Source organism: Prunus dulcis, chromosome 1 (assembly GCF_902201215.1).
Source record: "Prunus dulcis chromosome 1, ALMONDv2, whole genome shotgun sequence".
Taxonomy (NCBI): Eukaryota; Viridiplantae; Streptophyta; class Magnoliopsida; order Rosales; family Rosaceae; genus Prunus; species Prunus dulcis.
The window spans coordinates 36,086,754-36,113,332 of NC_047650.1; the positions used below are offsets into that span (position 1 = coordinate 36,086,754).

At 36.3% G+C, this 26,579-nt stretch overlaps 5 protein-coding genes across 5 annotated transcripts; 3 read left to right on the forward strand and 2 right to left on the reverse strand.

Moving 5' to 3' along the window:
- Positions 1-5,245: 5,245 nt before the first annotated feature.
- Positions 5,246-8,942, forward strand: LOC117624587. The gene is made up of 3 exons (XM_034355926.1): positions 5,246-5,409; positions 6,418-6,915; positions 8,088-8,942. The coding sequence occupies exons 1-3, from the start codon at positions 5,337-5,339 to the stop codon at positions 8,618-8,620; spliced, it is 1,104 nt and encodes a 367-aa protein (XP_034211817.1). The 5' UTR covers positions 5,246-5,336; the 3' UTR covers positions 8,621-8,942.
- Positions 8,943-9,639: 697 nt separating this feature from the next.
- Positions 9,640-12,685, forward strand: LOC117613824 (GTP-binding nuclear protein Ran-3). The gene is made up of 8 exons (XM_034342410.1): positions 9,640-9,797; positions 9,942-10,011; positions 10,753-10,809; positions 10,997-11,114; positions 11,576-11,665; positions 11,763-11,942; positions 12,032-12,109; positions 12,353-12,685. Exons 1-8 carry the CDS (start codon positions 9,795-9,797, stop codon positions 12,420-12,422), a joined length of 666 nt encoding a protein of 221 aa, XP_034198301.1. The 5' UTR covers positions 9,640-9,794; the 3' UTR covers positions 12,423-12,685.
- Positions 12,686-13,288: 603 nt separating this feature from the next.
- LOC117613825 (GTP-binding nuclear protein Ran-3-like) lies at positions 13,289-15,706 on the forward strand. The gene is made up of 8 exons (XM_034342411.1): positions 13,289-13,424; positions 13,531-13,600; positions 13,807-13,863; positions 13,964-14,081; positions 14,613-14,702; positions 14,868-15,047; positions 15,145-15,222; positions 15,392-15,706. The coding sequence occupies exons 1-8, from the start codon at positions 13,422-13,424 to the stop codon at positions 15,459-15,461; spliced, it is 666 nt and encodes a 221-aa protein (XP_034198302.1). The 5' UTR covers positions 13,289-13,421; the 3' UTR covers positions 15,462-15,706.
- A 1,069-nt stretch (positions 15,707-16,775) lies between these two features.
- LOC117614143 lies at positions 16,776-21,720 on the reverse strand. The gene is made up of 4 exons (XM_034342845.1): positions 21,539-21,720; positions 20,666-21,090; positions 19,745-20,482; positions 16,776-18,661 (listed from the first exon to the last, which is right to left on the reverse strand). Exons 2-4 carry the CDS (start codon positions 21,065-21,067, stop codon positions 18,614-18,616), a joined length of 1,188 nt encoding a protein of 395 aa, XP_034198736.1. The 5' UTR covers positions 21,068-21,090; positions 21,539-21,720; the 3' UTR covers positions 16,776-18,613.
- A 988-nt stretch (positions 21,721-22,708) lies between these two features.
- Positions 22,709-25,879, reverse strand: LOC117613876 (tRNA (cytosine(38)-C(5))-methyltransferase 2). The gene is made up of 10 exons (XM_034342485.1): positions 25,805-25,879; positions 25,601-25,711; positions 25,071-25,164; positions 24,874-24,992; positions 24,667-24,789; positions 24,214-24,556; positions 23,762-23,856; positions 23,434-23,499; positions 23,269-23,333; positions 22,709-23,085 (listed from the first exon to the last, which is right to left on the reverse strand). The coding sequence occupies exons 1-10, from the start codon at positions 25,877-25,879 to the stop codon at positions 23,007-23,009; spliced, it is 1,170 nt and encodes a 389-aa protein (XP_034198376.1). The 3' UTR covers positions 22,709-23,006.
- Positions 25,880-26,579: the final 700 nt, after the last annotated feature.

Consider the following 26,579-nt stretch of genomic DNA (forward strand, 5'->3'; position numbering starts at 1 on the left):
TTTTTTCCCTTAATTCAAGAAAGATGAGAAGAAGCAAAAAAATGTAGTTTTTTTTAAAAAGCAAAAGTTTAAGGGGAGGGAGGCTAATCTATCCTAAGGTCGGGACATATTAAGGTATCTTTGAGAACTTACAAAGGGGTCTTAGTTCTTTTTTTGATTTTTACATATTATCCACCAATAAGGATTGTCGGTAACAAAACTCGAACTTAGATATGGATAATGAAGAAAACGATCCTTACCAACTCAACCAAACCCTCGTTGGCAAGGGAAAACAAAAGTGTAGTTGAAGAAACGACATCTGAATGTAGATAACAACAAAGAAGGGAAGGAGAAAGGTCATTTATAAGTAGGCGATACTAGAAAAGCTGTCAGAAAAGAGACATTGTCAATGTCTGCCTACTTACCAGATGTGGAGCATTCAATGCAATGCATTTGCAATGCCTCAGCCCTTTCTTACCTATCATTTCATAGTCCCTTTCAAAACTAGATAGATTCATCTACGTCCACTCATTAACCATGCAATGTTATATGTCTCCCCATAAATATGTCCATCCATGTGCCGAAGCCCTCCTTGTTTCTAACGTTAACATGTTACCATAATTCTCACTATTGCGTTGTATTGACCACTATGATATATATTCACACCTCATGAATGAATCCATGAACAAGTTAAGTGGATTTGGTGTACATGGAGCATGGATGATGTGATTGCTGATGGCATGTTTACTAACGTGAAAGGGAATAATGTGACGGTTGTGGTGAAGATGGCTGTGCAAAGATGAGACTCTACCTTAACCCATCAATATTTTAACTTTTCTGTTTTTGTCAAACTTTGTTACAAGTGTTTTTGTTACCTAAAAAAGTTATTTAAGTTCTTTTAAATGCGTTGTCAAGCAGACGTTGAGACGGTATATACACCCTACCTCATTTAAGATTTTATCGGTGCATGAATTAATGGTACTCTTGATCTTGAAGTTATACATCTTACTATTCAACATTCCATGTGATACCATGATCCCCATGCTTTCAATTGAATTGTGTTCTTGCATATGCAATAATAAACCATCCTCCTCATTGTCCCTTGGGCTCTCTCTCTCTCTCTCTCTCTCTCTCTCTCTCTCTGAGCTACCATGGTAGCAAAAACTCATCTTTATCCTGCTATAGTCATTAACTCATATAAGATTGGCAATAAGTCCATTATTATTATGATTATTCATATCATTGAGCACAAGGGTTGTGTCACATCTGAATGCTCAATTATTAGTTGAAAGCAAACAACCATGTACCGTACATACGCTATCCATTGAAGATTCAGTTCATATTTTAAAGTTGCTTTACTCCAATTAAATTCAGGATATCCAATATTTTCGTATCTCTTTCTCCATTGCTGGCTCTATCTCTTTACATCAATGTTCATAAAAACCGAGAGGGGGCATTGCCCATGAAAGTACTTGCATGCAATCTTATTCACCGTTGGATTATATTCACTCACTCCCAAGTTGATCACATTGCTTCACTGGGTGTTTTTCAAGAAGGGGTCTACATATCAATGATTTTATCTTGAGACAACTTCATCAGTGCTCACACGTGGACAGTTCACCCACTGTCCGATCTGTCCAATATAAAAGTGCATAGGTTAGTATGTCCTTTTCCATGTAAGCTAAAGAAAGTGCACCCATTAAATTTAAAATTGATATCAGAAACAAAACAAGCTCACAGATCAACCATATCTATATGGTGATCATTCGCTTTCTTTTCTATTAAGGAATTTTTCAAATAATTTTATTTGAGCGACACTCTTTAGAGTTTATTATAATAATAAAAAATTTAACGATCCAAATTGTTTAACTTTCAAGTCTATATTCATAGATCATTCTTGTATAAAATTAGATAAATCAAAAATCGTTTCGACAGGTATTTGTGTCCAACAAAATCGATAAATATAATATTTTAAAAAAAATACTAATATTATAATTATTTAATTGAGTGATTAAATGATATCGAATTTAAGTAATTTTTTTTCATAAATAATCTTTGAATGAATATTTATAAAATAAACGATTCAATTAATAAAAGCTCAGTTGACCATCCAACTTTATGCAGTGTCATTATCATATACTATAATATATATCATGGGTCAAATTATTCCACTTCAACTTCACGTGCAACCATGAGCCCTAAAAGTCTATCTTCGTTGTCTTCTGCCAATTCCTGCCTAATTAACCAAAATAAACATAAAATTATAAAATTCTATTTTTATGTTAATATTGATCATCGATTTAATTAGAACTTAATCAAAGACTTTACAAACAAACAAGTGACGTTGACACCGAATCATGCATTTGGCACCGGACCCAAATGACATAGAAATAGTTGTTTTGGGAAAAAGGGGTGGTGTTTTTTTGTGGTGGAAACTGTGAAGGGAGGAAGAGGGTGATGATGTGGCTTTCATGTCAATCGGCTGGATAATTTGGCATTTTATTCAAGGGCTGATGCTTGAAGTTCCTACTTTCTAGACGCTTGTCGCATGTTTGGAAAAACAGCCAAATTGTTTAGAATGAGACTTTTGGACCCATTAAGTCTTCCTTCCTAGCTCAATTTAAACCTTAATTCTTCATTATTGTGGTTGTTTGGAAAGATTAAGGATTTGATTAGCTTAAAGCTTAAACTTCATCCCATCCATAAGTTGCATTTGATATTATAGGATAGCTTGGGATAACGATAGTCGTCTTTATCTCATTATGACGAGAAAAACTTCTTAATCACAAAATATACGTAAACGATTATGTGAGATTTTCTCATTTATGATGGGCTTGTCATTCTCAACTTCGTCCTTGTATCTGATCGAGAACTTCCAAGGATATAAAACCTCATTACTCCTTTTCAAAATAATAAACTCAAGGCAAATTACAAAATCATTAGAATATATTATAACTTATAAGAACAAGAAATTAATATTGTATTAGAAATTAGATGGTTGGTAATCAATCATATAACTTTGGGCCAGTGAGAGTTGAGAAAAGTCCAAAAAGGACAGGGACACGGGTCCCTTGATATCCGGCCCGGCGCTGGTCGTCCACATGCACCCGATTGTAGGCGCTGAGGCTGAGGATCAGAACCGGCCCACTTCATAATTTTTTTTATTTTCATCATTTTAATTTTTTTAGAGCCTAAAATGGCCCACATGTTTCTTGGATGTCAAGCCCAGAACCCGGCCAGAATCATGGGGTGCCGTGATCCTATGCATATCAGATTAGGGGTCGGATTGGATTTTCAGGATCAATCTTGTGGGTCCCTCCAGCACCCCTCTGATCACTGTGATGCTGTCCCTACTTCCCTCGTGATGTGTTTTTCTTGGAGGCTTTCGCCGCCCTGCATAATTTGGTTTGGGTCTTTACAAGGGTATTTTGGTATTTTACAACATGGATTATATCGATTTATCCATCAACAAATCGTCAAAATTGTGAGAAATGAAACCAAATTTCTTCGCATAATTACGATTATGTGAAATGACATGTGAACAACAAACACATCATTTGATTAGTAGATTTGGTGAAAAAGCTGGCACCTCTAGTATATTACTGAAGAGGAAAAATTCAATTGGATTGTTCTTGTTGTTATGTGACACTGTTGAATGACATAACAAATGATGTTTTTTTTCTATTATTTTTGTATGAGTTTAAATTTGATGGTCAATTTATATTTTTGAAACGTATGCTCTCTCTTATTTTTAACTAATTTGTAATGACACTCAACATTATCACGTGATACAAGCAACTTCGTTGAAGTTTTAGAATCGTGACTCACATGAAATCATGATTAAATGTCTACAGCAACATCCAATGTTAAAATCATCTTCAGCTTAATAAACAAAGAACAGAGGTCAGTTGGAGGGGTTGCACGTAATCCTAGTTAATTATTATTTAATAATACATATATAATTTGATCTCAAATCTTTATAGAGTCCTTCTACCAACTTTTATATCTCACGTATAAAAGATATGAAACACATGAAGAGAGCTCAATATATGCAAAGAAAAGCATGACACATAATGGAATCTGGACAAATTATTAATGCTTTTTAATATTATTATTATATATTCCTATCTACCCGACTCAGACAGATACTTCCATTGATTTACAACAATAATTGGGAATTTTAGAGCATAAGTTGCCATGATTCTCTCTATCAGTGCACATGCTCTGCTTAATTTTTTAACCCATTAAAGAACCTTAATAATGTGACATGTTTACATTCTGGTAGTTTCGACCTAAATTCTTATTTCCAGTTTATATTTGTCGTCTTTAATGGGTTGAAGCATTTTTTTTATTTTAGTCCCGTCATTTCAATTTTGACAATTTTAATCATGTAATTTTGTTTAATTTTAAATCAAGTTCAAAGTGTAACCTTCGTCAATTTAGTTGGTGGAATTCAATGTGTTAATATGCAACTACCACATGTGAGGATACTTTTGTCTCTCCAAGGTTTTTGTAATCAACCAGTAACGTAGTTATTTTGTCTTTTTTTGTTTACAATTTTAGACCTCAAGAACTTGATTGCTACCTGAATAAAATTACATGATTGAAGATTTAAAAATTAAAATGACAGTAAATAAATGAAAAATGAGTCAAACAACGATAACTGAAAGGGTAATATCAGACTTATCACATTTTTAACAAGAGAGCGTCATTTTCTCTCATAAGCCTACCACACAAACATTAATAAATACCAGGCATGTGCTTTGGCCATCGCCGCACAAAGTAATCAAGGCCAAGTCTGTCATTAACTCCAAAAACATTCCACTAATTGATAAATTCCCTTCACCAAAACAGGAAATTATCATAACTAAGTCCGATTATCAATTCATTAACAAACTTAATCTCCCTTTACGAAATGACGAAATTGGACCCTGAACAATCAAAAACATGCAGCAAAAGTGAAGCAAGACGGTGTCGTGGGGTTGCATGCTTGGCAGGAACCAAGATTGGGGGGAGAAACCATGTGACCTTAAACAGCTTTTGTCTTCAAACCACACCAGAAGACATACATACAGATTTTGGATCATCACAAAACAAATAAAAGTTAGTGAGAGAGAGAGAGAGAGAGAGAGAGAGAGAGAGAGTAAATACGTCATTTCAAAGGGGCCACGTGAAGACACAGCCAGAAAGAAGAATGGCAAACCCGTTATATTTGCTCAAATCGAAGGGCTCTTTTGGATGTTGTCATGCATATAAACCCACCGTCTTCCTCTTTCCACTCTGCATTGCTCACCAGCTTACACATCAAACATTTGCAGACACCAGATTGAGAGTGTTTTCTGTAAAAGAACACCAATATGAGAGGGGTTGCCTTATTTTTGTCGGTGCTATTGTGCGCCACTTGCCACTCTGCCCTGTCCATCATCGATGGTAAGTATATATATATTATACAAATTAATGCATCTATTTACTCATACATGTGTTTTTTTATTTATAAAAAAACCCAGATCAAATATTGCAAATTTGTAGGTTTTGAAAAAAACCCGGATGTTAATTTGTATTTTTTTTTAAGTTGCTAATTATTAGTTTCTTCACCTTGCTCCTTGCTTTGGCCTCATGATATTTGGTGCATAGGTAGCTAGTATATGTATGAAGGTTTTGTGAAAATGACCAAAATGGCCTCATCCTTGTGCATATAAGTTCATCTCATGGTTCTTCTCTTGATCCTCATAGCCTCATAGAGGAATTGAAGTTTTTCAGGTCATCTGCTAGCAAGCAGCTCAAAGTTTCAGCAAGTTTGCAATAATAAAATAAGCGATAGAAAAATTTGAATTTATTGAGGGGTAAATGTGTAATTTCGGCTTATCATCATCAATATTTGCTCATTCGTCAGATGGTGACAGGCTTTTGCTTGTTTTGACTGGGTTTCTTCTGTAGAGAGATTTGGACGGGTGTGATAAATAAATATTCTGTGACACTGGTACATAAGATATTAAATATAGCTTTGCAGAGTGTACAGAGAAATCACATGGGTGCCAAGTGGTACACCCACAGTAACACCCACTAGATAGGTACCCAAAAAATTCAAAGATATCATCAAATTTATTAGACCTTTTATCCATTTAACAGTAAAACCCCAATTTTGCTCACCATGCCTCCAATTTTGCACATTTTGAGCCCAACATGCCTAAATCTATCAGATGCTTCCACTGAGAGAGTGTAACGAGGGGCTATAGCGAGGGTTATAATGAGTCCTTAATAGCCATTCGATCACTTATAGAGTTATTATTGGACGATAGAATTGAACCTCTTAACACACAGCCTCAATATAAACGCCCTATAATTTCATGTACACTCATTACTTGTATAATGTCACATGTACACTCATTACTCATTTCCTTATAATTTACATTTTTCTATGAACCCAAATTCATGCAGGTTATTTGGAGAATGGGAATTTTGAGGAGGCCCCTAAGCCCTCAGACATCAGGGGCACAGAAGTGATAGGGCGCTATGCCATACCAAAATGGGAAATTTCTGGGTTTGTTGAGTACATTAAGTCTGGCCAGAAGCAAGGGGACATGTTGCTGGTTGTGCCTGAGGGGGCCTATGCAGTTAGGCTTGGAAACGAGGCCTCAATTAAGCAGAGGATCAAAGTGACCAAGGGCCTATACTATTCTATCACTTTTAGTGCAGCCAGGACCTGTGCTCAAGAGGAGCGTTTGAACATCTCTGTGGCACCAGACTCTGGGGTGCTGCCAATTCAGACAGTGTATAGCAGCAATGGCTGGGATTCTTATGCCTGGGCATTTCAAGCTGACTATGAGCAAATTGAGCTTGTTCTGCATAACCCTGGTGTCGAGGAGGATCCGGCTTGCGGCCCTCTCATCGATTCGATTGCCATTCGAACTCTGTTCCCTCCTCGAGCAACCAACAGTAAGTTTTTTCTTATCATATATTTGACATGTTACGTTCTTTAAATTTTAATCGTTTAAGTTGACAGTCTAACAATATAATATAATATGTAACACGGTAATATGTAATCGTAAGTACATTTCCAAGTCGGTATAGAAGACAAACACCACTTGCAAGATCATGGGTTTTTAATTTGATTTTGAAATTAGTTAAATATAGATCACCTAGTTAACAGCTGGTGTCTCTCTTAGGATAAATGGGGTCCCATTGTTGGACCACTCTATTTCATAGCCGTGAGGAGCTGTTTCACCTCATATAGGCTGTGGGGTGTGCAATTATTTGATGACACATGTTCTCTTTAGGCATACATCACCTCTCTCTCTCTCTCTCTCTCTCTCTCTCTCTCTCCCTGCCTCTGCCTCATCAATAGTAAAAATTTAATACCCTTGAAACTGTAGTGATTCTTGGAGGACAGAACAAATAGATCAGACTTAGGTTAACTATTTTCTGTTCGCAATCACTGTATATAGATCTCTTGCTTTAAAGTTTCATTTAATTTCAATGTCCTGGCCCATGGACACTGCTCCTTTATTAGTTGGTTCCAGTTATGACTTTGGGGCTAACCACCAGTCAAGTTGAGGGGCTTCGAGCTAGCAATTTGAACTTCTTAAAGTACCAAATATTTGTTATTACTGATTGTATACAAATGTGTGTTCATCTTCTTTCACATATCCACATGTAAAGAGAGAGATAAAACACATAATTGTATACAACCGGTTACATCTGAAATTTTATCCACAAATAAGACGATTATGTGAATTGTTCATGTGTTTGTGTTTGAGTCCCACAGTAAATTCTACATACATCAAGAATTGATAACCAAACTCTTTGAAAGCAAATATCATCGATGAATTAATGAAGCGTCGTGCAATGCCTAATATTCAGGTCACATTGTCTTCGGACATCACAGCTTTTCATGACCCTTTTTTCCGCATTTTGTATCAGAACTGTGGGTCTTTCTTGTCTCTCCTCTTCATAAATAAAGAAAACAATCCCCCAGTCCTAAGTTTGACACCCATGTAAATAAACTGTCCTCCGTGAAATTTGAACGCGAAACTTCATTCAACAACCTAGAAATGAATGTCACTAGACTAAACGGTCATTGATGATAACATTATGTACTTGAATTGCAGAGAACTTGTTGAAAAATGCCGGTTTCGAAGAAGGGCCATACATGTTCCCAAACGCATCCTGGGGAGTCCTAATCCCACCAAACATAGAAGACGACCACTCTCCATTACCAGGATGGATGGTGGAGTCTCTGAAAGCAGTGAAGTACATAGACTCAAACCATTTCTCAGTGCCAGAGGGAAAAAGAGCAGTTGAGCTTGTAGCAGGAAAAGAAAGCGCCATAGCCCAAGTTGCCAGAACCATCCCCGGCAAGACCTACGTGCTCTCATTCTCCGTGGGAGACGCAAGCAACTCCTGTGAGGGCTCCATGATCGTGGAGGCATTTGCAGGCAGAGACACAGTCAAAGTGCCCTACGAGTCCAAGGGCAAAGGAGGGTTCAAGAGAGCAGTGCTCAAATTTGTGGCTGTTTCTACCAGGACACGTGTCATGTTCCTGAGCACGTATTACACCATGAGGAGCGATGACTTCTCTTCTCTGTGTGGACCTGTGCTTGATGATGTGAAGTTGTTGAGCCTCAAAAACCCTAGACAATGAGGACCCAGAAATTAAGTGGTGATGGAAATTGGGTTGGAGGGTTTGAGATTTTATATGAATTAAATGTGAGAGGGTAATGAGGCCATATATGATATCCAATGAGGTCCTTTAATTTGGGTTCTATGAATGAACCAATTTGGTATTGGTTCATGGTTAGTTATGAGTGCTTTTGTTTGTAAGAGAAGCTAGAGGCGGGGAGTAGTGTGAGTTTAATTAGCATAATCCGAAATGGGAAGATAGTGTATAATAAAATAGTTTGATTTTTGTTGAATGGTTATGTACTTCATGAGCAAAATAAATGAGATGATAATGTTATTACTTATTTGCAGCACAAAAAGGTCGCTTAAATTTTAAATATTTATAAGACATCATATTCCCTAAATATATAATCATATCGTGAAAATTGATCAAAACTAGCAAACGACGATGAAAACTCGTTGCTCATTTCATGCCTATTGTCAGGACTTGCGCATTTAGGTTGGGAATTTAAATCGCCCAACTAATCGAACCATTATAAGTTAATTTGGTTCATAATTTGAATTTTAGAAACCGGTGTTTTGACTAAACTGAAACAAGGTACATATATGATCAAATTTTTGAATCTTGATCTTGAAGTTTTTCCCCGAGTAAATTCACATGTTCCTAAATTTTTATTTACCCTTCTATGTGAGAAAGCAAAGATAAATTTATTAAAATTCAATCGAGGAAAATGTTACGGGCTAAGCCAGCCCATGATGAGTCCTTTAGCAACTTCGGGAAAGGGAAGGGGAGCCCAAAGTTCGGATAAGGCCAACCCAATAGCCCGACTCAAACTTCCAAAACGGGTCGGATACAACCCAGTCCAGCATACCGTCAAACGAGGCCTGCTACGTGTAAAGCGTGAACTCATCGTGCTTAGACAATCGGACGGTCCAGAAAGCTTCCAAAACGGGTCGGATACAACCCAGTCCAGCACACCGTCAAACGAGGCCCGCTACGTGTAAAGCGTGAACTCATCGTGCTTAGACAATCGGACGGTCCAGAAAGCTGCGTTACTTTGAAGCTAGCTAAGAATTAGAAAACACTAGGGTCTCTCCCAAGGCTCCTACTATATAAACCCTCAACAAATCTCAATCGTTCCCTCTCTCTCTCTTACTCGTTTGCTCTCTGCGCCACTCACATTAGCAAGACTCAAATGGTAAATCTTCGCATCTTTCGTCTCAAAATTTTTATTTCGCATCTTTTGATCTTCATTTTGTGTGTTTGGTTGCTGTGAAAACTGATTTTTTTTGAAGTAATTAAATTTTGTTTTAAATACAATATTTGTGTGAAAAACTTGCAGGCTTTGCCGAATCAGCAGACCGTGGATTACCCGAGCTTCAAGCTCGTAATCGTTGGCGATGGTGGAACAGGTTTGCCTCTTCTTTTCTCTATGGATTCAGTTTCGTTCATGATCTGTATGGTTTCTGTGAAAAATTTCCTGTGTTTTTCGTTTTGTCTTTGTTTGTACAAATCGGTTCGTTACTGAGCTCAAATGGAGCTAAATGCAAACTCTGTGGCCTGAACAACATGGAGTTTGATTTTAATTTTGGTTATCGAGCTTTCTGTCAAATAGTTCAAAATTAAAACATTATGCAACCGTGATCTAAATGATATAAACTTTGGATTTGAGTGATCGGGAGTTGGCTTTGAATTTCATGCACTCGACTATAATCTTGTATAATGTTTCTGTAGGGTGGTTCCTAGTAATATGGGTTGGCCTTACTGCAAATTGGTTAGTGCAATCGAAATGAACTATAATAAGTCTGAGTCTAAGTGGACAACTAAACCTTTTAACCTTCTCTAGAAATTTTATATTGGGCCTCCAGTTCTAGAACCTTGTTACAATTATTCAAATGTAAATGCAGCCTGAAACTTCTTTCGGATATTTTATTCAGTCAGAGCTTAAGGTGTGCAAGCATAAAATTTTCCATTGAAATTGATACTATAATAGTGAAATTAGGGTTTTGGTACTGGTGATTGTATACATTTTTCCGTTGGCTTTGCTGTTTTCAGATTCTGGTTTTTGTTTATAATTTACATGATATGGTTTAGTTCTTGGTTTATGATGCCATTGTTTTTTCCATAACTGAGTGAGTTTTATGTCAATGCAGGAAAAACTACCTTTGTGAAGAGACATCTTACTGGTGAATTTGAGAAGAAATACGAACGTAAGTGTCTTGTAAAGCATTAGTACTTTTTGAGTTTTCTATGCTCACTAAACTTTGTTGACCGTTACCTTGCCATTTTGTTAGTAATCTCCTTTCTGAATTAAGAAGAATAAATGTGTGAAGAAAGATTAAGTATTTATAAGATTTTGATGCATTGGACTCATTCTTGCTCCTTTTTAATGGACAGCAACTATTGGCGTGGAGGTCCATCCATTGGACTTTTTCACCAACTGTGGAAAAATTAGATTCTATTGCTGGGACACAGCCGGGCAAGAGAAATTTGGTGGTCTTAGAGATGGATACTAGTGAGTGTTTTCTTTTAAAAATTCATGGCTGAACTTTTCTTTTGAACTCTTTTATTTTGTATGCACCTTGCTTTAACTGTGTTGAGCATAATTGTTCTGATATCTGCATGCTTGTCATCATTATTTGTTAAAACTCAATATTACGTGTGTCATTTGAATGGCTGTATGACGTTATTCAAAATTCTTTGCCGATTCGAATGACTGTACTCTTTGTTGAACTCCCATATTGTGCAAATCTTTTTGACGTATGTAGCATTAGATTTCATTTGTCTCCCACAGTAACTATTTGGTTTACCTCTGCTTTCCTGTCTAATTGATTTATGTAGGTTGTTTAGGCCATCATTTATGACGATTACACTCCCCAAATTACATGTGATTTATGTAGGTTGTATTAGATTTCATTTGATAACTGCTTATTACTCTTTCTGGGCAACTTTGTTCTAAATTACATTTTTGTGCAGCATCCATGGACAATGTGCAATTATCATGTTTGATGTTACTGCTCGATTGACATACAAGAATGTTCCGACTTGGCATCGGGATCTTTGCAGGTCTGCATGGAAAATTTTCTTTATTTGTAGTTGCATTGATTTCACTTGATGAGTTTTTGGGGGGTGTATTAATGGGTACTTGTGCTGTGAATTCCAGGGTCTGTGAGAACATTCCAATTGTTCTTTGTGGAAACAAGGTTGATGTGAAGAACAGGCAGGTCAAGGCAAAGCAGGTTACTTTCCACAGGAAGAAGAATCTGCAGTACTATGAGATATCAGCAAAGAGCAACTATAACTTTGAGAAGCCTTTCCTATACCTTGCCAGAAAGCTTGCTGGGTAAAATCTTTTGGTTCCAAATAGATATATTTTTCTTTAAACTATTGCAAAATGCATTTTAAGTTACTCAAGTGCTCTGTCTGTTGCAGGGATCCTAATTTGCATTTTGTTGAGTCACCTGCCTTGGCTCCTCCAGAAGTACACATTGATCTGGCTGCACAACAACAGTAAGCCTTCCCTTACAAAATTGCTCTCTCTCTCTCTCTCTCTCTCTCTCTCTCACACACACACACACACACACACACACACAAACGTAGGCAGATCGCTCTCCCACTCATCACACACACGTTATGAAGTGAAAAAGGAATAGAGTTATAGGAAAATTCTTGCCAGTTTATGATTGGACTTGATGCATTTCTTTTTTTCTTTTCTTCATTACCTTACATTTCTTTTTTCCCTTGACAATACAGGCACGAAGCCGAGCTCGCTGCAGCTGCCAGCCAGCCCCTTCCTGATGATGACGATGACACATTCGAGTAGATGGGGGGAATTGTTGTCTTGGTGAAAGTTTCGTTATTAATATTTGTGGGTCCTTGGACCATTTTTTCTAAGAAAAACTTGTGGTATTGCTGTTTGTAAGTGATAATTTTCGTGGTCATGAGGATGTGAATTTGAGGATGCCATGTTTTCATGTATGATTTTATGTTGAATTGGCTCCCTATCAGCTCTTTTCCCCATTTCTTGTCCAGTCCATTATATGTGGTGCCGTTAATTCTATTCGCCTATTAGTATTTTTATATTCCATCACAATCTCCACGGAGCTGTTCATCAATCCCCATGATGTGTATCTTTTTTAATTTTTCATCTTTTGGGTTCGGTACTGCATTCATGTTCATATGGCTTGGGTTTATGGCAATGTTGCCTTTGTGTATTTTCTGCATGAACCCGAACCCAGTTGAAACCAGTGGTTTAACGGGATAATGGGAAGAGAAGAAAGCACGCAAAACGCTTCTGAGCCTGTCGTATCATGAATAACGTTCTTTGGTCCAGAAAAATTTGTTTTCTGGTCTTGCATAACTCCCACGTGTCTCGAGTGCCTGGTAAGAAAATGAAGGACTTTAAAATTGGAGAAAGATGAAGTTGGTATAAACAGACAAATTTAGGACGCTCTCAAAACAAATCCCAAAATTTGAATTATCGAATTGTCAATAACAAATGATGGGGAAGTATCGTATTTTTGTTGGGCTTTTAAGACCTTTGGGCGATAATCGCTAATTAATGGCCATACTAGGTGCCACGTGTAGGGACAAAATTCAAGCGGAAAATTCAAGCGGGACTGTGATCCAACGGTGTAAAACATAGCGTCCAACAAAAGTCGAACCCCGTGTTAAGGGGGTCGGTTACACTGTAGTATAAAACCCCTAAGTCCCTCACCTTCTCCATTTACTACTGTGCTTCCTCAGAATTCCACAAACACCTTGATCGCTATCCTCCGAGCCTCAAATCCATTCACATTTTGCAGCTCTCTTCGCTCTCGCTATGGTAGCCTCTCTCTCTCTCTCTCGCTATATGTATATGTGTATATGTTCTAGGCAGGCAGCTAGGGTTTTATTCTGATCGTAAACGCTCATTGTTGTATTTGATACAGGCTCTTCCGAATCAGCAAACTGTCGATTACCCTAGCTTCAAGCTTGTTATCGTCGGCGACGGTGGAACTGGTTCGTCTTTTCGCTTCTCTCTGTCTTTAGCGCCCAAACTGGGAATTCAGGACTTTCTTCTTTGCTGTTTTGTTCATCCGGATCCAAGATTTTATTGAAACCCTAACATATTGTTGCTCTTGAAGCGTATTTGGTCTATTTATTTTGTTCGTTCTTTTTTTTTTTGTCTTTTCAAAATAGTAACAGAGTGTTTTGATTGGGTGTAGGCAAGACCACGTTTGTGAAACGCCATCTCACTGGAGAGTTTGAGAAGAAATACGAACGTAAGGAGTTCAATTATGTTTATATATCTGTGTGCCTCTGTGTGTGAAATTTCGTTGTTCATTTTCGTGATTGTTTTTTTTTTTTTTTTTTGAATTGCAGCAACTATTGGTGTTGAAGTTCATCCGTTGGACTTCTTCACAAACTGTGGGAAGATCAGGTTCTACTGTTGGGACACCGCTGGTCAGGAGAAGTTTGGTGGACTCAGAGATGGTTATTAGTATGTCCACTTATCACAAACGCCTATTTTAATTGAACCCCACTCATGTTTTACTGTAATCTATATTTATTGTGCCCTTGTGACATTGTGGCCATTTGTAGTGTTGTGTGTTTTGTTGGTACCTGTGATTATTATATTTGGAATGTCATGATGGGAATGGTTTGATTATGCCTAAGTCATCATATTTTTTTATTCTTATTTTATTTTGGGTTTGTTCTTCTTATTTCTAACTTGTTTTAATTAAAACAGCATGTTCTGGGTTAGCCAGTTACTAAGAAGCTTGAATACAAAGCCAGGTCTTATTATCTAGGAATGTTTTGTTTGGTTTTTTTTGTACAAACTATAAAATTAAGGGTTTTGTGTCCTTTGTTTGTGTATCATTCCCTTGTGTCATTGCATCTCCGTTTTCGCCCTGTTTGAACAGGCTCAGGTCTATTCTTCGTGCTGATATTGTTTGATGGACAGTATCATTGCATCTCGGTTCTTGCCCTGTTTGACACTTCATGATCTGTTTCTTTTCTTGATTTTCAGTATTCATGGGCAGTGTGCAATCATCATGTTTGATGTTACTGCTCGTTTGACATACAAAAATGTCCCCACATGGCACCGTGATCTCTGCAGGTGAGTTACATGAGATATAATTTTTTTTTCTTTCTATTTTTTAATATTCTGTATCGACAGTGATGTTGGTCTTCTACCTTTTTTTTCGATTTCCTAATGTGGTTCCCCCTTTCCAGTTTTCCTAACTCGAATTTCTTCTAACATGGCATTCCTATCGTCTTCTAGGGTGTGTGAGAACATTCCCATTGTTCTGTGCGGAAACAAGGTGGATGTGAAAAATAGGCAGGTAAAAGCAAAGCAGGTTACCTTTCACAGGAAGAAAAATCTCCAGTACTACGAAATTTCTGCAAAGAGCAACTACAACTTTGAGAAACCTTTCTTGTATCTTGCCAGAAAGCTTGCAGGGTAAGTTCTTGATCACTTTATTGTAGTAAATCATTGTTCTCTTGGCTCTGTTAACTCTCTCATGCTGTGAAATTTAATGGTCTATTGGTCTCTGCAGAGAGACTGAGCTGCGTTTTGTTGAATCACCTGCTCTTGCTCCTCCAGAAGTTCAGATTGACATGGCTGTCCAAGCAAAGTAAGTGATAGGTCCACTTTGATAATTTCTTAATAATTTTTTTTCTCATGTTCAACCTATATATTAAGAAGGAATCATAATGAGCAATGGTTAGCACTGTTTGGTGTTCTTGTTTGTGCTGATTATTCTGAGTTCTTGATTACCAATCGACTGTTATGGTGTTTTTCAGGCATGAACAAGAATTGGCACAGGCAGCTGCACAACCACTTCCAGATGACGATGATGATCTGTTTGAGTAGTGCGTTTCTATGTTTCTGGATTTTGTTTAGGCTGTCTGATGCGATCGGTGATGTGGGTTTCGGTTGTCAAGAAATTTACGACTTTACAATCTTTCTCTGGTTTTCTCCTTTAGATATTAGGGTTGGTTGTTGCCATGAGTACATGTGAAGAGCCGAGAGACATCTCTTGTTAGTAGGTCTTATGTGGGATTTACATTTTAACCCGTATATTGAATGCCAATTCTCGACGGTGCTGGCTTACACTAGACTAATGCGAATAAAAACTAACATTTCATCGATATGAAAGAGAGAGGAAAGAAAGAAGCATCAATTGTCATTACAAACTCGCAGACCCCATGATTCCAAGGTTTTCAATAAAAATGCACCCAGACATACATTTTGTTTGCCAATGGGTACTTAGTTTAGTGGTAACAATTAGTTATCCTAGGTTCGAAACTCGATGACACCCCCTCCCTCTTCCAGACTTAGACAAAGTAAAAAACATAGTCAAACTCTCTGCCGTTTTAGTCGTAGCTTAACTAGTAAATAATATTCTATTATGAGGGTTTTAGGTCTTTTGTCAGCATTTAGAGCATCCATAGTGGGGGATGTATTTTCAGGGGTGTGAAACTATTTTTACATCCCCTTTACACCTTCGGAGGTTGTAAATGTGGTTTTTTTCTCCAATAGGGAAAATGTAAATCTAAAGATGTATAATTGATTTTGGTCACTTATGTCCACCTTTTCTCACTTTTTCTCAAGTAGGCCCTACTTGAAAGGGATGTAAAAAAGGATGTACATGTGCATCTAAATTTGCATATCACAGTTGTGATGCAAATTTACAATTGTTTACACCTCCACATTGCAGGTGATTTCGATCACAAATGATGTATATTTAACATACACTTCATTATACAACCCCACTAGAGATGCTCTTATAAGAAGAAAAACCCCAAAATGGTTGGTTACATGGACAATTGGGTTAAAGATTACTCGAAAATGATTGATAATCTTTTCGGTCGAAGACATGAATAAAACCACCGTCTGTTATTTCTTTTCCATTCGGCAATTGAAATTCAAACTCACCCATGTTTGTTATCTCTTTGCCCCTTTCATCGTTTTGGCCATACAAAGTCTTGGTTTAATAAAAAAAAGAAAATTATTCAATCAACCGTTAAAAAAAATGTCAAAATTTAAAGAGCATGGCATGTTACCATGTTATAAATCTGACCACAGATTGGAATGAATCAACGGTCGAAATTATGTCAATATAGAATACGCTAAAATTCGTATGCTATTTGAAACTTTTGTATATACTAATTTCAAACAAATGGATAACATTAATGATCGTATTTCCAATAAACAATTGCAAGCTCTCATTATCCAAATAAAAAATATATACTGCTCAACACATTGATGCATGTATCTCACAATTCAATATTACAAGAACGGGGCAGAAAAGGACTGAAGATCTGCAACAGTCTAGTCCCAACTCTAACAACCATTTCAGACAATTTCCAAAGGAAGACCTGGCGTCGAAGATACCGTGTTCATAGATATAACTGCAAAAGAAAGTTAAACTGGCAAAAGAAAGTTAAACTGGCCTTCCTTGAGAATTCCTTGAAGAATCCAGATCTAGTCCATTTAAAAGAATCTACACAGTAGATTGTTGCATTAAATGGTATCCCAAGTGAAACTTTTGTCAGCCTCTGTCATTACTCAATCCGCAAACATCTGCCAAAATACCAATGGGATACACAAAGCATGTATGTACAAACCAATCCTTCAAAATTGAGCTTTATACAACATTATTTTGTTAACTTCGCTGAGGATTGAGAATTACATTCAAAGAATTGTTGTACATACCTTGTCGAAAAATTATATTAAGTAGGGCAAATACTTAGCCAATTTGAACTGATCCTTTTGTCTGAGCTGCAAAGCCGGCAATCACTTTAGCCACACCAGTGTTTGTCAATTGACAGGCTCTTTTGCCACGGAGCACTGTTGACCTTATAGTCTATTATCATTTATCATCAACTAATAACATGTGAAATTCCTTGACAATTTCCAAACAATTAATTGATGAGATAACTACAAATTGCTTTATTCCTTGAACAGTGCATAGTGCTACTAGTTCTATTCAATTCACCAGGATACTTTTATAATGAGATAACTACAAACTGCTTTAATCACTCACACAAATCCTAAATCAATTGTAAAGTTCATAGTCACAGTAGTTTACGTGTGTCCTGTGTTAGACATCACAAAGTAGTTTGGATAAGTTACCTTCCACAACCATATCTCCATGTTATCAACAGGGAAAAAAGGTTCTACTTACAAATGTAAGACTTCGAATGTATTGCATTTAGAGATTTTTTCTACTTTGTTTGTACAATGATTTGTTTATTTATTTTTCCTTTGACTTCTCTCTAGTTATGCAAATTACCTCTCGCAGCCAACAGTCCACTTTTATTGTTTTCACTTTCAAATGTGATAATTTCAAAGATCAGAAACTTAAATTAAGTCTTCCAGATTATTGTTTTAAATAAAAGAACATTATACCATTGGCGTACATGAATCAAATATAAACACAAACAACTATAAATGGTCCAGTTTTGAAGTCCAAACTGTAGCACAATGAAACAAATGCATGCCAAATAGTTTGTATGAACTTTAAAGCCATTTAAATTCAAGTAATGCACAAGGTACTCACAAATAAGGAGTCTGAATAAACAGATGGTACGGATCATATAAACACTACAATTTTCTATAAGATCAAAGAAGATACCGGAAACTTCAATTTTCTGGGCTTTCTGAATTAAAAGAATACAAGGAAATGATACTTAATTTGCATAAGTTATAATCTAAAGAATATAATACCTAATATATTATATAAGTATTTTAAAAAAATGCAAAGTTAATAGACAATAAAGAGATATATCATCAGCAAAGAATTAGGTAAACTGCATCAAGCAAACTGGGAACCTTTTCAAAGTTCACGTTCTGCTTTGGTAGAAGATGTGTCCACAGTTCCCAGCAGACCCAAAATGAATCACATCAAAGAATCAGAGAAAATAATTGTACCATTTTCTGGCGGCATATTGTCATATATGAAGAAAATTCGAAATAAATAGTTCCATTGTATACGCCAAGATGACAAACCTCAGCATCATCTAAGCCTTTGGAAGCAAGGCAAGGCAAGCAAGGCTCCAACCTTGGCCCTGAAAGTGCAGGGATTCATCAATAAGATTCATGAGATGGTACTCTGTATGCATTCACATGGTAACAACGAAACCAAACTTTTTAAATGTAAATCCAAAGATATGCTTATTGAAAAAGAGTGGGTTGGAATTAAACAGAAATAGTAGTGAGAAGGCATAAGCACAATGGCATCTCAACAACTACGCTTCATATTCCATGTGTTATGCAGTAAAAAAACCAACAAATCTTCCACATACACATTGATACCATTTCAATCAACCAATCATTAATAAAAGAACATAAAAATGGATCATTATGGATTAGCTAGCAGTACATGCATCGGTGGTAAGAATATGATGATCCTTATTCCCGGATCAGAAACTTGGTTTTTCATTTCACCCTATCAAAAATCTAGAGTTCAGACAGAGAAATCCTTAAAAATTAAGCAACACCATAGGGCAACAAATGCTTATCCTGTCATTGCCTGATACAGAGCTAAACAAGTGTAACTGGGCTCCAAGAGACTAGATCCTGGATATGTGCAAGTTCTCTCTGGTTTAATACTCACTAAATACTGAAAAGAAATCAAAATTCTTCCACCGAAAAAGAGCTACAAACAAGAAGCCTTCCAAAAGGAAAAAAATGGTAAAATATATTACAACAGCTGAAAGGACAGCACCATGGTGAACCTGGAAATATTGAAGGTAAAGTGCATAGTTTTCTAAATACAAAATTTTCATACTTAGATCACTGCACATGGACAACTAAAATGAGCTCAAAAAATGTAACAACACATCCTCTGCTTCTTACAATGGAGAAAAAACTGGTGAAGAGACATTATTAAGAACAGATGAAAAGACAGCAGCATGGTGAACCTGGAAATATTCAATTCTCTATCAAATAAAGTACATAACTTCTTTAGTACAAATTTCTCATGTTTAATCAGTACAGATTGAACAATCAAGATGAGCACAACAAATCGTAACTATTTATCCTCTGATTCTTACAATGTACTAAAGGCAATAAACCCAAGTATTCAATATCCAAAAGATTAAAAGTTATCTAAGATGAAGGTTTGTTCCTGCAGAAATTAAGTTCCTTACTTCAATCAAATGCTCATCGTTTGAAATGTGCAGTGAAATACGGAGATTTGTCAATAACGCTTCTTGTTCCCAAGTTAAGGATCCAGAAGCATGCATTGCCACCAGAGTACTGTGATAAGCATTCAACTCTAACCTATGGATTCCTGCTGGTACATCCTCTTCCAGAGGAACGGAAAATTTTTCTTGCGCATCTCCACAAAAAGAATCTGCATCACTAGAAAGGGTATCTGAATCTTGACTAGTACCTGCTAAATTATGACTGGAAAACTTATTTGAATTGTTACTAATAACACTACAACTACCCACAGAGCATGCATCACTATCACAATCATCAAGTTCTGAACTTCTTTCAACAGAAAGAGAAATAGCACCATTTAACTCTTCCCTCTCCTTTTCAAAACATCCAGTTGTACGATTAATAAAGGAAGCCTGCACGTATTTTTCACCCAGATTTTCTTGTGGGTAAGCAACAGCATCTACCTTTTTAAGAAAGGAAGATGGGGACCCAGAAAAAATGTGTTGGCTCTCACACCCCTTCTCAATTGCTCTCCTCTTTCGTGAATATCCGTCAATATAAAATGAGCAATATGGAGAAGCTCTCTTCAATGATCTCGATGAGACATTATGGGAATCCTGATAACTGATGATGTCCAGAGGAGGTACACAATCATTCACAGCTGGTAGCTTTATTCTTGCATTCAATTGTGGGACTTGCGAGCTAATACGATTATCAGAACCCTGTCAAAAGGAACCAAAAAGAAAATTAGTAAGCAAACAGACAAGTTCCACAGAAAACAAATTCAGACACTCAATGTTCCTTAATAGATACGAAATTTCAAAACAAAAATGATATCAATAAATTCAACTAGCACAAAAAATGATAAAATACAGAAAACCAAGATGAGCCAGATAGAAGTTTACCTTTCCGATCACAACCCATTTGTCATCTTTCCAAAATTGGCGCACCCGGATCCTATGTTTGTGCACTCTAAACTCCTCAGAAGATCCAAGTAGCCTAGTCAAGTAATAATTTTCATCCAAAACCTTCAACACCTTAGCCATTTTCCAGAAACCAACATCGAACACCTCAGCAACATCACCAACTGCCAAAATCTCCGCACTTTGAACAGGTGGAGGGCAAGGCCTAATATCCTTCCTTGGAACTCTCTCCACAACTGCTTGACTATCCTTACCAGGAGACCGATCATACTTAACACTGTAGGTGTGCCCATTACCTGAGATAATCTCAGCGCAACGCCATGCTACTGAAGGCACCTCCTTTTCGCTAAGTATCTCCACTTTATTCCCTTTCTTGAATCTCATGATGGCTATTAATATCACTAAACCTGTAACAAGAAATCAATCTTTGGATCAGAAACAGAGCCTAAGAGTTCCGGAAAATCAATAACAACGATATTATGATAAATCAACAGATACACATGTTAACTAAAAAATAGTAAACTTAGAAAGGGACAATCTCTTCCAGATGAAAGTGAAATAGTTTACAAAACCATAGTATGTTAACTGACATCAAACAAAACAAAACAAAAAGAAAAGAAAAGAAAAGAATCAATCTATAGCCCCAAGGCATCAAACTGAACCAATATAATAATAAAAAACCCCCAAATCTTTAATAAAAATTAGGACTTGGAGTTCTGGGGCACGCAAACAACACCAAATCCTTTGACGATATAATCCAAACGTATCCAATTTTACACAAAAGTTAAAAAACAAAGCATTAAGAACGTAAATTCGAAACCCTAGAAATCAAAAATTGGAACAGATTTGACCAACCTTGATTGAGATTTTGCAGAATTCGATCACTGTTTAAAGAAATTTGTTCTCGATTCTTTGCGTTTCTGCTTCAATTTGAGATTTCGAGTCTGTATGCTTGAGAATTGCGAGCTTTGAATTGGGAGGAAAATTGGAAAGTTAGGGTTCGCCCTTTGCCGGTTTGTGAGAATGAAAAAAAATATAAATTGTTTATGAATTTATATTTTGGTATTTGTTTTTCTTTTTGGCGTCGGTTTGAAGTTCACCTCAACCAGAACGCAGAGTGCGTAATGCGCATACCCTTGAGTTAACACCTAACTTTAGGAGATTTATTATTTATTTCCTACCAGATTTAATTTTTCTTCTTAAAATGTTAACTTTACGTCGACCAAAAAAAAAAACTGTCGACTTTAAATGTAAAAAAAGACATTGTCCAAAGGTTTTCCTTTTTGTAAAAAAATAATTTCAAAGAACTTGGTGGACAAGTTTGTGATACAAATTATAAAGTAGTATTGCATTAGGAAAAAGAAAAAGAGACCGTATCCAACAAGGTATTAATAAAGCATCTATTCTAAATAATTTTTTTTTAAAGAATAAAAAACTATAAATTTGATTTTAAAAATGAAAGTATAAATTTGTTTGAAATGAAGATCATGCATGTTAAAAAAGAAGATCATGCATGTTTTTGAAATGAAGGTTATGCATGCTTTTCATAATTAAAATTAAAAGCTGTAAAAAGAGTTTTATGTTTCAGTTATCAATTAGAGAGTGCTAGTGTAATTAGCAGGAAAAAAAGGTTTTAAATTTTTTTTAAATTGTCCATGTTCGAGCGCTTGGTGCAATAAACAAATCATTATAGAATTCTCACGCGCTTGAGAGACTGTTCGTAGCATTACTTTTATTTTCTTTCTCTATAACTAAAAACGACAACTAAGACATCCAGATTTAGTCATACAGATGATGAAAACAATTGAAAAAGGAAAAATTAGAAGTCCAAGATGACATTGACAACATTATAACTCATTCACCAGCACATATGCTGCGTAATTAGCTTCATAAAACACATGGTTCAAGTGAAAGGTCTTGTTGTCAATAATTTTAGGTGAAAAAGCAACTATACATCTGCTATAAATTAATTTTGATAATTTGTTTAAAATCATTGGTTATGGTAGCACTTTTAGAGAACTCCACTTTCTCTCTATCATTCTTTATCATTTCATTGAATAACTTCCACATAGGGGGTGGGCATTTGTGCCCAAAAAACCGAATATCAATCATGCTGAACAATGTAAGCATATCAGGTTTACATGTTATAATCTCCCCTTGGTTACATTTTAAAATGAAAGCATATCAAGTTACATGTTACAAGCAGCAGAGATATCAAGTTCTGGCGTGAGAAGTTCAAGCTTCTTGGCTGATCTAAATAGTGATCTGAACGTAACGCTGTAGGTGAGATCTGCATCTGTTACATTGGAGTGTCTTTGAATAATCATGATGATTCGGAAAATAAATATTGCAGTAAAGGAGCAACCACTGCTATGCTCAAACTGTTCCCCAGCAATGCATAACTGCAACATAAAAGAAACGGACAACAAAGTACAAACATAAGCCGTGCTTAACAACCACTGTTATGCTCAACTGTAATATGCCAATTGACATGCCGAATAAATTTCATCAAATAAAAGGCACAGTAATGTTCATTTTCTACTAATACACATGAAGCTGAAGCATTAGATAAAATAATGACATACCGTTGCCGAAGGCTTATTTGCTGTGGAAACTGAAAATCTTCTGGGAGAGAATGCAAATTAGCAACCTAAGTCGGTTAAAGAAAAATTATAAATTAACAGATTAAAAACATGAAACCAAGAATAGAGGAGAAAACTAAAGAAGCTATGTAAAAGAAATCAGCATACCTCCCTAGGAGTAAAGTATCTAAGGCACTGCTCCTTCAGTGAAGATGCTTTATCCTCGTTATTTGGCTGCATATATTTCACAATTTTGTAAATGTCAATCACCAAAAAATTCAATGGATATTGATTCATGGTATGACCAGGAATTGAACTGTGGAGCACAAGAACTTGAGATGGTGGTCCAATCTAATAAGTGCACCTGAGTGCTCAAGTATCAACAATCTAACATGTGATTTATACTAATCAAATGTGTCATCTTTTTATATTTGACTCAAAATCCCAATTTCAGGCAGTGAATGTAACTTTTTTCATGTCTAAATTGATACTTTACCTGCAGAGTTGCTAAAAGGGAGCCTGTACCCTTCACATATCGATAATAACTTTTTGTAAAACAACAGCATCGCTTTGAATCAGGATAGACAATATCTGAGTCGTGTTAAGGATCCTCTGAGAGAGAGAGAGAGAGAGAGAGAGAGAGAGAGAGAGAGAGAGAGAGAGAGAGAGAGAGAGAGAGATTCAATAAAAATAGCATAAATGATGGTGTAAGGCAAGGATCCTTCTTTTTTCTTCCTTAAATTCTAGCAGAACAGGACTTATTTTCTGTCTAACTTTTGTACTGTAGGAGGAATAGGACATTTTCCTTATTGCATAAGCATCCATTTTCAATAACATTTCGGCGTTTCCACTCTTAGGGAGTTTCCGTGGATTCCAGACCTAGGATATTTCTGTTAAGAATTTATATTTACAATCAATAATGGACAGTAATAAAAGAAAAAAGGATACCCATGGCACTTCCCCACCTCTCTATCAAGCTCAATGGAACAGAGTACTGATCTAGGCCACCGCTACAATATTCATTCCCTTCATCCAAAACTTCATCACTATCTGTAGATACAGTAGTGGTGTCCACAAAATTGGACTCTGATTGGTCACTGCAATTCTTGAATTCAAGGAAGCTTTCTATAGACTCACAAGATTCAAGCAACCTATCCCAGCTCTCTTGTGGTTCATCAAGTTCACAGAACACTGTCTCCTCAGTATTTGTATGCCTAAATAATGGCCCTGGGGACTGAAGAAGCTGATTATTGAAAAGTTGACTCTGAAAGGTTGAAGGTTTCCTCTTTGCCTGCAGGATAAATGAATATATATTTATAGATTAAAACTCTTGGAAAGAAGAAGAGCACGAGAGCTCCCAGATTATCTGAATGAATAGGAACCAGAGAGAGAGGAGACTACCAGGCAAAAATAGCGTGGCCTGGAATATGGCACACCAAACTGTAACGGACTTAATATGAACTCCTGCGTAATAAAATTAGTTCTTCCCAATATCTCTATCATTTTCGTATGCGTATCAGACGTCTGCAACCAGGAAAAAAAAGGAAATCAAATAAAAACAAATCAATAGTTTTACCTATAATTAAGCTTAAACTTCCAGGAATAGACCTCAAATCCAACAACATTTTCCACAAATAACATTATTGGAGGTTGCGAAGTGTGTGGTATCAACTCAAGAATGTTGAGAAATGAAAAAGCCCGAGCATCACCAGATTGCTTTTGGAGACCTATCCATAAGTAGCTAGTGAAAATCTATGCAAATTAATGTCATATATCAGTAAATAGGACAATGATGATAAACTAACCTTGTCGTGTGTAAGGTTGACAAGGAGGAGAAAGAAGCCATGCATCCGCTCCATACCTGTCGAGATCGGCAGCAGTAAGGCTCTGGATATTACCCTACACGAACACAAATATTAATTTATTTAATTTGTTGGTACAAGGTGAATTCAGGTAGTTCTACTAAATACCCTGTCTAAGAAGCTGAAAATCCAAACATCAATAATGGGAAGGCAAAAGCAGCTTTGAACCCCAATATTGGACGCATGACTACAGGTAGTCACTAGTCAGGACATTTTTGAACAAATGGTTTAAATCCAAACTGACCCAATATAGAGCAAGTTGGAAGACAAAGACCAAAAACCTCAAAAACTCCAAACTTTGAGCATCTAAGAGAATAAATGCAAGAAATATAAATTGGGTAACCATAAATATACAAACTTTTGATCCTTCAGTGGTCAAACAAACAACACAAACATTTACTTACATCTATATACTGTAAAATAAAACAGCTTCAATTTGGACTCAAAAATTGAACTGCAAAAGAGAAAAGAACCTGATAGGGACGGTGGCCGAAATTGTGCTGGTAAACATCGTTAGCTGTGTCGTTGATGTCGAATGCTTCCACAACTTTGGCATTCACACCAGCCTTCATCAGCGAGTACCTCTAACAATCACAAAGATACAAACTTGAGCAAATCGTTAAAGACTTCAAAAGTGGAAGCAAAATGGGTTTGGGGTATGTGGGTTTGCTAATTACCATGCCACCAATACCGCTGTAGAACTCGAGGACCCTCCATGGCTCGTCTCCCTGCTTGCCTAAACCCTTTTCCATTGCCTCCTTGACTGGTTGAGTTGAGCGACCTGTTGATCGTTATAAGCTTTCGAACACAAACGACATGCCGTTCGTTCTCATTTTTCAAGGTTGATTTTTTAACCATTTTTAAACATCACATTTCAATTTTAGCAACTCTGAAAAATAAGTGGATTTTTTTTCCACCAACATCTTTAAATGGAATTCTCATTTGACTAATTCATGCCCCCAAGTCATTAGACTATTTGTTTAGCTTAATTATAAGATTGATTTTAGTGTAATCCTTCACACATGTCATTGTAAGAGTCTAAATATTGTCTACCCTCTCCCTTAAAAGAAAAAAAAATCTCAATTTAAATGATAATGAGATAATGATTTTATTGATTAAGAAAACACTAAAAGGTTGAGTGATTCAACATTTCGAACAATAAAAGTGTTTTTTTTATTTTAATACAAGTGATAGTTTAAATTATAAGGTGAGAGAAGTTTCTTACACACAAACTATTAAGGTGTCATAGGGTTTGAACCTAAGACTACTACTAGTCTGCAAATCAATGTCATTTTCCACCCGGCTAAACCAAATTGGCTCGAACAACAAAAATGTATAACAAAAGTATGCGTATTAAAAGATGAGTTAACATAGTTTATTATAATTTCAAAGTATTGAAATGTAATGGATTTCAAATTATTCATTGATTATGTAACTTGTTAAGCCTTCATA